At 44.6% G+C, this 12,790-nt stretch overlaps 1 protein-coding gene across 1 annotated transcript; it reads left to right on the top strand.

Annotated features, from left to right (window-relative positions):
• LOC8057882 (probable mannan synthase 3) lies at positions 1,388-9,842 on the top strand. Its single transcript, XM_021448881.1, has 9 exons — positions 1,388-2,005; positions 2,105-2,203; positions 6,991-7,243; positions 7,863-7,973; positions 8,045-8,181; positions 8,448-8,561; positions 8,772-8,971; positions 9,043-9,237; positions 9,339-9,842. Exons 1-9 carry the CDS (start codon positions 1,526-1,528, stop codon positions 9,499-9,501), a joined length of 1,752 nt encoding a protein of 583 aa, XP_021304556.1. The 5' UTR covers positions 1,388-1,525; the 3' UTR covers positions 9,502-9,842.

Consider the following 12,790-nt stretch of genomic DNA (forward strand, 5'->3'; position numbering starts at 1 on the left):
AAGATGGATGCCTAAGTTAGGCCTTGTTCATTTTGAGCTGAAACGGCTCGGAATACGACATATTCCGCTCGGATCAATTTGGCCCGACTCCAAATCAGATCAGATCAGAAATGACCGCTCGGTTAGATACGGCCCAGAATGAAAACTGACTCGATCTGAGCCTTTTTCTCCTTTCTATGACCGGAATAGAAACAGACCATCATATGTGTGGAATAGAAACAGGCCAGGTTTGAATGAACCAACAGGAATCACTTGATCCAGTCTAGAAATAAAACCAGGTCCGTTTTTAAGCAGGGACAACGGAACGAGGCCTTAAGGTTTCGTTTGGTTGAGTTCTGGTGCAGGTGCATGCACGGGAACGGGACGGAACGGACTCGTCTGATTGAACTGTGCATCCTGCGTCCGTGCGCGACCCGATCGGGAGGTGTGGCCGTGGGGGTGATTGATTACTAGATTCGCGCCGCCTATCCTGTTGCTGAGGCAAACGAGAAACACGACGAGGGAGCATCCAAAACTGGGGCAGAAAAAAGCTCTCGGCGTCCACCCATACAGCCATACTATTCGTGGCCGGCCAGTCGCGGTGTGGGGGCGCGCGGCCACGACGGCGACATTTCGTCCGGCGGCAGCAAAGCCACCCACCACGAACAAACGAATCCAGTCCATCTCTACGACGTTCGCTCTTGTCTTGGCATTTCCTCCTCCCATGGCCTTGGCCTTTGCCCTTTGGTTGCTGTTGTTGATGCCTGATGGGCCAATGACTACAAAGCCTACCGTGCGTTGTTGTCTCGTGGTTTTGTGGAACTGTGGAAGTGACAATTGGGGCCGCAAACAGGCGCTGGGCCCACGGACGGTACCGATACGTGATGCCGAGAGTACTCCGTAGGCCATTGGAACGAGATGCTCGTAGCGCAAGAGACAAGCTTCCAGTGTACTCTCCCGTCCCAAAAAAGAGTGATGTTTTTTACTTTTAAAAATCATATTTGATCGTTCGTCTTATTCAAAAATTTTATGTAAACTATAAAATAAATAAATTATTAGTAAAGTATCTCTAATGATAAAATAGATCTTAACAAAATATATAATATTTATGTAAAAATTTTAAATAAGATGGATGATCAAACAAAATGTCTAAAATTCTAAAACGATAATCTTTTTAACGGAGAGAGTACTACGCAGCAGCAATAAGGTACAGAGCAACTGGCCCTTAACACTGAACTGTGGGGTCTGGCCTGCGTGGACCCACAGGTCAGAAATCATGGCTCGAGTTGAAACCAGCGAATCAGAGTGGTCGGGGTCATCTCGTGACTCGTTGGTACTTGGTACAAACGCCTCTCTACTCGCCGGCCTCATCAGTCATCACTGCGTTATAAACCTGGGGGCCGGGCAAAAGCGGCCCTCCCGCACCGACGCGACCCGCGAAAAGCAACGTCCCCAAAAGCAAGCTGCAGCCCCGGCAGGAGGCCGCAGCCACAGGGCAGAGGGCAGAGGGCAAGCGGACGGGGACGCGGGCGCGCGTGCGTGAACAATGGCAGGTGCCGCGGCGATGGCCTCCTTAGCCGCGGTGGCGGGGGCGTGGCTCGAGCCCGACATCCACGGGCCGACGGCCGTGCTCCCGCGCCGGCTGTGGCCGTCGTGGTCGGGAGGCGGCGGCCGCGCCGAGCTGTTCCCGTTCCCGCTGCTTGGCTGGGCGTGGCCGGCGTCGGGCGGCGGCGAGGCGCTGCGGGCCGCGTGGGACGCGGCGCGCGCGGCGGCCGTGGCGCCGGCGCTGGCCGCCGCGTCGTGGGTCTGCCTGGCCCTGTCGGCCATGCTCCTCGCGGACGCCGTGTTCCTGGCCGCCGCCAGCCTCCTGGCGCGGCGGAGGAGGCCGTACCGGGCGCCGGGCCCCATTGCTAGTGCTGGCCCCGCCGCCGAGGAGGAGGACGACGGGGACGGGGATGAGGAGGCTGGCCGCACCGTCGGCTACCCCGTGGTGCTCGTCCAAATCCCCATGTACAACGAGCGGGAGGTCCGTGTTCTCTCGCTGTACTACTTCGGCCACACCAACGCAATGCAATGTTGTTGCGAACGGTGGGTTTTTACGATTACATTTTTTTTGGGCACGAAGGTGTACAAGCTTTCCATTGGAGCAGCATGCGGGATGTCGTGGCCGTCGGATAGGGTCATCGTACAGGTTCTCGACGATTCCACTGATCCGACGGTTAAGGTAAAGCTTTGAATCTTCTTGCAGCCGAATCCCATGAGTCAAACAATTTTAAGTTTATTTTTTTAAAAAAAAACACTACCATTTATATAACAAATAAATATCATTATACTAATGATAAAATATATTTTTTATAGTGTACATATCTAGTGACTTAATACTTAATGTTGATACTATTTTTCCTATAAAGCAAACTCAAGAAAAACACTATCGTACTAAATAAATATCATTAAATTAATCATAGAATATACTCTATTTCGTATAAATCTATTTAAAAACATTAATGTTTATACCAATTTTTTTTATAAATTTAATAAACCTTAAACACATTAAACTCATTCAAATCCGACATTACACTCTTTTATCGAGCTATGTCCCAACGCATGATAGCTCTAGTCTCAACGTGTAGACTGAAGAATGACAGTGCAGTAGACCTATAGTGATAGCATGGTAGCTCTTTGTGAACGCATAGACTATAGATGGCCATCGGGCCGTGCCGGCCCGGCCCGGCGTGCCGTGCCGTGCCTGCCCCGAGCCGCGTCGTGCCGGGGGTATGGCCCAAGACACGGCCCGCGGGCCGTCGGGCCGGCCCGAAGGCACGGCGGGCCACCGGGCCAAGGTCGTGCCAGGCTAGTAGCAGGCCTATATTTTTTTTTTGTTTAGAATTAGCAAGCCACATTTCTTAACAGGCCAATTAGGATGGATGGATGAGCCAACAGACCTATATTTTTATTTTTTTTGAATTAAAAAGCTATATTTTTTACTGGGATATTAAACATCGGGCCGTCGGGCCGTGCCTGAGCCGTGCCACGGGCCACGGTGGCGGCCCAGGCACGGCCCGGTGCGTCGGGCCGGCAGGCCCGGTAGTAGTCGGGCCGTGCCATGCCCGGGCCGGGCCAAAATGCCGGGCCGCGGGCCGGGCCAACGGGCCACGGGCCACATGGCCATCTATGGCATAGACTGAAGAATGACAGTACAGTAGACCTATAGTGATAGCATGATAGCTCTTGTAACTTCAGCTTTACTTGACATTTCGGGTCTTGTTTAGTTCTCTGGAAATTTCAAAATTCTCCATCACATTAAATCTTTAGACGCATGCATTGAGCGTTAAATATAAATAAAAAAACTAATTGTATAGTTTGTCTGTAATTTGCGAGACGAATCTTTTGAGCACAATTAGTTTATGGTTGGATAATAATTGCCAAATACAAATGAAAGTGCTACAGAAACCAAAATCAAAAATTTCCTCGAACTAAATAAGGCGTCAGTGTTTATGCACTGTAGCAGACACTATTAACGAAGCTAGTTTTCAATCTCTTCTGGAATAATGGAAGTCGATGAAGCCATTTTTGGGCTTCACCCGCTTTGGCTTCTCATATCTACTGTAGCATTAAGCAAAGCTGCATTCGCTGTGTCGTCAAAGAGGACCTAAATTCACTTCACTCTAGCTAGCTACTCATCGGTGGAATTGTTGGTAATTTGTGATTTTTTTATGTCCCCGTTGGTTAGCATGGTCAATACTCACTCCGCTTCAAATTGTGTTCGTTTTAGTTTTCATCTTAGTCAGACTTATATAATTTTGTTAAACTTTTAGAAATATATTAACATCTATAATATTGAATAAATAAATTATAAAAATATATTTCTTATTGTATCCAATGGATCTTGTTTAATGTTGTAGTTATTTGAGTGTTTTGTAAAGTTTGACTTAGGACAAACCTAAAATATATTACAACAGAGTGGATAGAATAGAAATGTTGTAGGTGTAAGGTGACATATATATACTGCATAACAATATATGTATATGGTATAAGGTGACATATAATACATATTATTTGAAATTGTAAAGCTTATTATTTAGTTTCGTTAGGTTTTTTTCACCAACAGTTACTTTATTAGTACATATCTGTTTTAGCTCAAAATTGATGTTGTTAGATTCATATTGAAAAAAAGGCTTGCTTCTGATTACAATCTTTTTTATAGCAACAGCCGAATAGGAGGGTTTCCCCCTGCTGATGCAAGTTATTAAAATATGATTATAACTTCGTATAACATGGCCCGATGACGAGCACGGCGGCTCCGGCAACTAGATCCGGCGCCCAGGAGGCCGGATCCGGCCTTCCGCCGGCCGGATCCGGCCTTCCCGTGCGGTGGTGCTGGTGCGGCGGTGCGGTGAGCATGGACCTGGAGGTGTGCCGGACGCGTCGGCGTTCGTGCCGTGGTACCCGCGGTCGCTCATCTGCCCGGGGGGACTCGTGTCCTCGCCCGCACCCCCCTGCTGCTCTCTGCTGATGGGTGAGTGGGAGCACTTCGGCGAAGGCCACGCCGGGTACCAGCAAGACGACGGCGGCGCCCTTGGGCGTTGTTCCCCTCCTTAGAGGCGTCGTTAGAGGTTGCTCCCCTCCTCTAGCCGGGAACAGTAGGAAGCCGGCGGCGCCGTGGTGGTGTGGTCGGCTGCAGATTGCTTGGAAGCGGCAGTGACACCATGGTGGCGTGATTGTTGGTGGCCAAGCGGGAGCGCCAGAGGCGCCATGGTGACGTGGCTGGGGCTCCAGTCTGTTGGGGTGGAGGTCGGTGGATGGCGGGGGTCAGTGGTGGTGGTGGTGCTGGGGTGGGCTGTGGTTTGGCGAGGCTCGTGTCGATGTCCCAATCCGACCGAGCTAGGAGTGGCGAGGATCGTGTCGATGTCCCAATCCGACTGGGCGAGGCGATAGCCAGTGCATTGATCTTTCTCCCTGAAGCTCCATGTTTTGTCCTCTTTGGGCAGCTGTGATTGAGGCAATGGCGAGATGATGGAGAAATTGAGGAATCGATCGACTGTACCATGTCACCCAGTGGTGGAGGAAGCTCAAGAACTGGGTGATCCATGGAGTGGTAGTGGTCCGGCGGTCGATGTCCAAGTCCGACGCGCATTGAGCGGCTTTGTCAGTTGTCTTGGAGAATCGGGATCCGGGGTGGAGTTTCGTTTTGTTGGGTGTGTTTGGTACGGCTTGGGTCGCTCTTTTGTTTGTGCCATTGTTTGGTCGTGGCTGAGAGATCGGTGACCAAGTGTGCGTCGCTTAGATTTGACGGGTCTTTTGACCTTGTTGCCGTAGTTGAGTAGTTTAATAGTATAGTCGGGTCAGTTGACCAAGTCGAGTTGTAACTTGGTACCTAGGTGTGCATTGGAGTAGGGTAACCTCCAAATTGTATGGTTTTTCTGGCCCGGTTTCCAATCATAAAACTGGGCTGACATTTGCCTTTTTCTTTTTATTCGTCTAATAGAAATCCTGACAAAGCTTTTGTCGGCCTTTCGAAAAAACTTCGTATAACGTAAATAAAATATTAATGGTGCAGTGCCTTGTAAAAAATGGACAGAGTACTACATACTCTCTTCATTCCAAATTATAAGTTATTTTAGCTTTTCAGATACATAACTTTTATTCATGTTCATTTGAGCTTATCTGGCGAATCTGCTAGTCATTCAACAGTATTTTTCTCTAACAATCTAAACCCTAAACCCTAAACAGCCGAATAGGAGGATTCCCCCCAGCTGGATGCAAATTATTAAAATATGATTATAACTTCATATGACATAAATAAAATATTCCTAGGCACAAAAAAATATAAGTAAAATATTAAAGGTGCAGTACACCTTATAAAAATTTGACAGAGTACTACATACTCTCTTCATTCCAAATTATATACATAGCTTTTGTTCCTGTTCGTTTGAGCTTATCTGGCGAATCTACCAGTCCTTCAGCAATGTTTTTTCTCTCACAACAAATCAGCGAACAATATTTTCAGTCATGGCTTTTAAGCCATTTTCTGATTTGTTGTGAGAGAAAAACACTACAAAATGGCTAACAAATTCGGTAGATAAGCTCAAGCGAACAGGCTCATATATTATGCCTAGATACATAGTACAAGCTATTTATCTAGAAAAGCCAGAACTACTTTTAATTTGAAACGGAGGGAATACATTACAAGGCTGGGTGCGTAATTGTATACTTCCTCCATATAGAATTTAGAAGTCGTTTTGGACAAGATTTGGATCAAACATTGAAATATAAATCATCAATAACTTTAAATTATTGAGTTTGCAAATGTGGAAATTATATGAATAGATTTGCCTTGAAAAATACTTTCATAAAAGTATACATATATATCACTTTTTTCTAAATATTTTTATAAAAATAGATGTCAAAGTTGTGTTTTGGAGACCATGTCGCTGTCCTAAACGACTTCTAAATCTTATGCGGAGGGAGTATAGCTACAAAAGGTGCATACAACTACATCGGTTACAAATTGACATGCTGTTGTGAATGGTAAACAACGAAGAACACAAGATTTAATGTGGAAAACCCCTCCAATGCGAAGGGAAAAACCACGGGCGCCAGCCAGCAAACACTCCTCACTATTATCAAGAGTTGGTGCGGCGGCTTATAAGATCGTATACTTAGTGGAACCCTAATCTAGGTATATGTACCGTACCGCGGGGGGCAAGCCCCCTGCACCCTCCAAGTGACAACGTGGGCGTACACCAATGGGCCACTTATGCCTCCATTTCGCTCCGTTAGAAGTCGGCCTTTATAATGTGCAACTGAATTTGGAACATATTCAACACATGCAAACATTTCATTTCACAGATTTCTACACTTTTTTCTGTGCAACATAGAGACATTCATGGTACTTGAATTAATTACCTGTTGGAATAAAACAAGTACTGCGTACATTAGGTTGAGCTAACATCAGTGAATTTTGCCATTACCCTCCTCAAAGATACATCACATATTTAATGCTCTCAATAGGATCTGGTGGAGCTTGAATGCAAGTTTTGGGCTAACAAAGGCAAGAACGTAAAATATGAGGTGAGGAACAATCGGAAAGGTTACAAGGCGGGTGCGCTTAAACAAGGGATGCTCTACGACTATGTTCAACAGTGTGATTTTGTCGCTGTGTTTGATGCTGATTTCCAACCAGAACCTGACTTCCTCATGAGGACCATCCCATATCTTGTTCATAATCCACGAATTGGTCTTGTTCAGGCGCGGTGGGAATTTGGTAAGCATGAAAACGCTCAACTACCTGGTCACAAGTTCCTTTGGTTGGGGCATGCTTGTGGCTGTCATGATGCTACACTTATTTTAAGATCTGATATAAGAATGTAGTTTTCAAAGAATTTTTTGCAAGATTGGCATATTAAATTGTAGCTTATTAAATCTTGCCTCCAACAGTCGTCTCCACTGTAAACTGGTTTGAGGCAAATAGCTAATCAGCTACCAAAATATTTGAAAACAGATTCACAAAATGAAATTATAATCTTTAGCAATGTAGTGGCTGTTGAACATGTCTTTTTCTACTTTTTGTATATAACAGTTAGCCAAAACAATCCTTTCTGAAGCCGCTAGATTTGTTTTGGCCTCTTAGTATGTCCTTCATCGACCATGATGTTGTATTTATTTGCTTAGTTTTAGCAGTCAGCATAAGTACATATATAAATGGCAGGTAGCTTATGACCACCATTACACCTATGGTTACAGTTACAGCATGGGGAAAAACACATGCTCATTAAAACAGAAGTTTTGTCCCTTTTAGGTGCAGAGTAGGCTTATCTGTCTGATGCATCTCTTGTTACAATTGACAGGAACTTGCTGACTGCCATTTCGGGACGGTTTTGCAGTTAATCACAATGAATTCCTGATGACAAGGATACAAAAGATGACATTAGATTATCACTTCAAAGTAGAGCAGGAAGCAGGTTCATCCATCTTTGGCTTCTTTGGTTTTAACGGTATAGCAGAAAATTCTCTGTGTCAGAATTCAATATTAGTCATTTTGTGGGACTAACCTATTTAAGTTCAGGAACTGCTGGTGTCTGGAGAATTTCTTCTATCAAGGAAGCTGGAGGCTGGGAGGATCGAACCACTGTGGAAGACATGGATTTAGCAGTCAGAGCAGGTCTGAAAGGATGGAAATTCATCTATGTTGGGGATGTTAAGGTAACAAATAGTACTAGTATAATGTACTCATAGGATTCAGTTCTCTAGTTAAGTTACACTGTTTTTTCTGCAGTTTTACTTTAAATTGACCTTAAAATATACAATAGAAGGGGGGATATAGTCAAAATATAACATGATAAAATGGTGAATATGATTACTGTACATATTGTACCGAAGAGATGTCAAAGCTATCTCAACATTTTTTCCCCTTGTATACGTAGTCCTACAGCCAGTAGTCATATTTATAATGGGAGGTGAACTTATAGGTGAAAAGTGAACTGCCAAGCAATCTGAAGGCATATCGCCGTCAACAACATCGGTGGACATGTGGGGCAGCAAATTTATTCCGGAAGACGGGAGTGGAAATTATTCTGACTAAGGTAATTTTGCGCTACAATCTAGCCACAGCATGCGTTTAGAGATAAAGTGGTTTCTTCTCTACTAAGAATCAGTATCAATTCCTCCAGAGAAAAAGAGGAAAAACATGAATATCAATTGTAAGAGCCTCTCAAGATTTGACCATTCCATTGTAGCATTGTTGTTTGTTTCTTTTGCAATATCTATCTGATGTCCTCTAAATCTTGGAGCAGGAGGTGTCGCTTTGGAGGAAGCTCTATCTGATCTACAGCTTCTTTTTCATTAGGAAGGTTGTTGCCCATGTGGTACCTTTCATGCTCTACTGTGTAGTAATTCCTTTATCTGTCCTTATTCCTGAGGTCAGTGTTCCTGTATGGGGGGTGGTTTATATCCCAACAACAATAACACTTCTTTACGCCATCAGAAATCCAAGGTTTGTATCTTCAAGAACTCTCACATCAAATAGAATGTTAAAAATGTTTCTAACAACTGTTTTGATTTCAGTTCTATCCATTTCATACCATTCTGGATCCTTTTTGAGAATGTGATGTCTTTTCACCGAACAAAGGCCACATTCATCGGTTTGCTCGAGCTTGGGAGTGTAAACGAGTGGGTTGTCACTGAGAAGCTTGGTAATTCAAACGGCACCAAGTCTGTGCCACAAATACTTGAAAAGCCTCGCTGCAGGTTTTGGGACAGGTAGCCTGCTGGGCCATTATATTTATTGTTTCTGAGAAATTTTATCAAGTTTTAGTTCGAGCTGACTCTAATTTGTGCACCTGTTTCCATGCCCCTTGCAGATGCATCATATCAGAGATTTTAGTCGCCGCCTTCCTCTTCTTCTGTGCCACATACAACTTGGTTTTAGGAGACGACTTCTATTTCGTTTACATATATTTACAGGCAATAACATTTCTTATTGTTGGCACCGGTTTCTGCGGAACATCCAGCTCCAACTCATAACGGTACATAACAGCTAGGACTGATCCAACAGAAAAATTGTTCACCAATTGATCTTATTGTCTACTTTGATGCCGATTAGGCCGGTTGTCCAGATATGTACTTGTTGGTTCACCTCGGGCTGCGGTGTGTTTCTTGGTCTTCCAAAGCCGAGTACCAGGCTATTGCTAATGGAGTCACCGAGGCTTGTTGGTTGTGGCAATTGCTAGAGGAGCTTCGTTGCCCACTGCGCCGTGCCACCATTGTCTACTCACCAGTCACTAGCAAACCAAACATGTTGAGATTGAATTACACTTTGTTTGAGATCATGTAGCTCTTGGCGAAGTTTGTGTCCTCCATGTTCTTATGACTTCCCAATACGCCGATATCTTTACCAAAAGTTTGCCAATGTCAGTCTTTGCGGAGTTCAGAGCCTGAACGTGAGCCGTGCTGCTCAGGCTCTGACTTCGGTGGAGTGATAGAATTAGTAAACGTGTAGCCTCCTTGTACGGCCCATGGGCTTGCCTATCCAGCTCCCCATCTGCCTTTATGTATCAACATTCCTGTGGTTAATTCATTCATGTATTCTCCACAAACACAATACGCTTAGAGCAACTCCAGCAGGGCCCCTACTTGAGACCCAATAGCTAAATATGGCTGCCCAGGTCAAAAATCCAACTCCAGCAGAGCCCCTACTATGGACCCCAAATTTGTTGGCCTAACAAAATCCTCCCACCAGCACCCATTCCTGTTGGGTCACCCCCTCAGCCCACATCCGCCTGTTTCACCCCGCGCGGCACAAAACTGCGCCACCACCTCCCCTCCATCGCGCGACTGCGAGCCGCCCTCCGCTCCAGCAAGCCGCCCGCCTCCGCTCCGGCGAGAGCCTCCACCTCCCATCCACCGCGCGAGGGCCTCCGGCGAAGGCCTCCAGCAAGCCGCCCGCCTCCATCGCGCGACTGCGAGCCGCCCTCCGCTCCAGCAAGCCGCCCGCCTCCGCTCCGGCGAGAGCCTCCACCTCCCATCCACCGCGCGAGGGCCTCCGGCGAAGACCTCCAGCAAGCCGTCCGCCTCCGCTCCGGCTGCCCTGCTCTCTTCCCTTCTCATCGCCTCCCTTCTCCCCTGTGGCCGGTGCCCCCTCCCTCGCCTCCCTCCTCCGTTCTGGAGCGGCCCGGCCATGCCTCCCTCCGCCGCGTGGGCACGCTGCCCCACGCATGCAAGCGCGATGCTCGCCTCGCCTCTCTGCCTTGTGCGTGAAGAGGATGAGAAGAAAGGTCTGTCCCAATGACACATGGGTCCCCCATGTCATTGGCTGCTGATGTGGATTTTGGGGGCTATTGCTGGAGTAGAAAAAATTTGTTGGGCCAATAAAAGTAGGGGTGAGCACCCAAATAAAAAGTAGGGGCTCTGTTTTTGGGGCTACTGCTGGAGTTGCTCTTACAGGTAGATGAAAAAAAAGCATAAGAAGTTGAATTGGCAAGTACACCGTGTGTGTTTTGCCCAGAATATGAAAATAAAAAGACATGCAGCTAGAACAAAATCTGAGCGGATGTAAATACCTAAAAACAATAGCACATGTAGAAGTTGAATACCTATTATACCGAGTTTCTTTATCAGGTATATATATGACAATAGGATGGAAATCAACAGCTCGAATAAAATCTGGGTGCATGCGAAAACAATAGCACGAAGAAGAAGGTTGAATTGGCCAGTATATCGTTTTCTTCAAGAATATGTAAATAAAAAAGATACATGCAGCTAGAAGAAAATCTGGGTGGGTACAAAAACAATACAAAAATGCAGAAGTTGAAATTTACCAATACACCAATTTTATTTGGGCCCAGACGATATAGAAATAAAAAGACATGTAGCTAGAACAATATTGATTTAAATATAATAGCACATGTACAAAGTTGAAGTGGCCAATATATCATCTCTAGTAGAGAACAGACTTTCAGATTTAGGCATTAGTCCCGGCCATTTTTTTGGTCTGGGACTAAAGAAAAGGACCAGTCTCGGTTGGAGTCACCATTAAGACTGAATTCCTCTAACCAATGGCTAAAGCTGTAGCTTTTGCAGGAGAAGACTTTTAGTCTTGGTTGGTGGCTCAAACAGTGACTAAAGGTCATTCCCTACTCCCGGTTGGAGCTACTAGTTGTGCCTAAACCTTTAATTCTCGTTGGTGGCTCTAACTGGGAATAGAAATCTACCTATAGTCTGGGTTTGAACCACAAACCAGAACTACATGTCCCGAGCTATATACTCTCCTTCTTCCTCCCTAGCCCGAACCATTTCAAGCTCTCTGCTCTTGCTCATCACCGGCCACCATTTCAAGACTTTATTCAATTACTTCATCCATTCTTCGGTTCTATAGGTTAGTAACTTCATCCTCTCATATTTTGTCACTAGCATGGCTCATTCTGTGGTCTAAAAATAGAGAAATTTATGGTTTTCCAGATTGGAAATAATGGTAGATATTTTTTATTTATATGTCATTTGAGCTCGAAATCACTTGATAGTTTGCATACGTAGATGAAGGAATCTTATAGTAGCTCATCAAAACAAGTATGCACCTTTCATTGCCTCATTTCATGGTTTAGAAATAGAGAAATTTAAGGTTTTTTATATTAGAAAGAATGGTGGATTTTTTTCATTTAAACACCATTTGAGTTGAAACTCACTTGATAGTTTGCAAATTTAGTTGAGGAAAGCTTAAAATAGCTGATCAAAGCTAAACGAGTATCCACCTTTCTTTGCTAGTATATAGCTCATTTAATTTTATGTTCACAAAATGAGAAATTTATAGTAGTTGATGAAAATGAGTATAGAGAGTACTAGAAGTTCATCTCATACTTGCAACAAGTTGGTATCCACAGCACGTGGACAATATTAGATTGGAAGCAAAGTACAATTTCAAAGTGAACAAGATAGAATTCAGTTGTTAAAAAATATTTAAGTAATATTTGTATGATATTGCCACTTTTTTGCAAAAAAGATATTGTCACTTTGTCTATGTTTCTTTTGTGAACACAATTGTCTATTAAGTAATGTACATGTTGGCTATCGAGTTAGTCAGATTATTAATGTCTTGTCAAGGCTGAATGCGGTATCATTGATGGTTTACTTCTTATTATTGATAATAGAAAATAGGAAATAAAATGATCTAATTCTAATTTCTACATTCATCTCGATGTACTATATATAAAATGAAAAAGTCTATTTTTTGTTGGGATGTAATAAAGCATTACAATATAACGTGTCTATACTACTACACACAAAATATAGATGTATTTATACAATGTATCGATATATG

The sequence above is a fragment of the Sorghum bicolor genome, chromosome 10 (assembly GCF_000003195.3).
Source record: "Sorghum bicolor cultivar BTx623 chromosome 10, Sorghum_bicolor_NCBIv3, whole genome shotgun sequence".
Lineage (NCBI taxonomy): Eukaryota > Viridiplantae > Streptophyta > Magnoliopsida > Poales > Poaceae > Sorghum > Sorghum bicolor.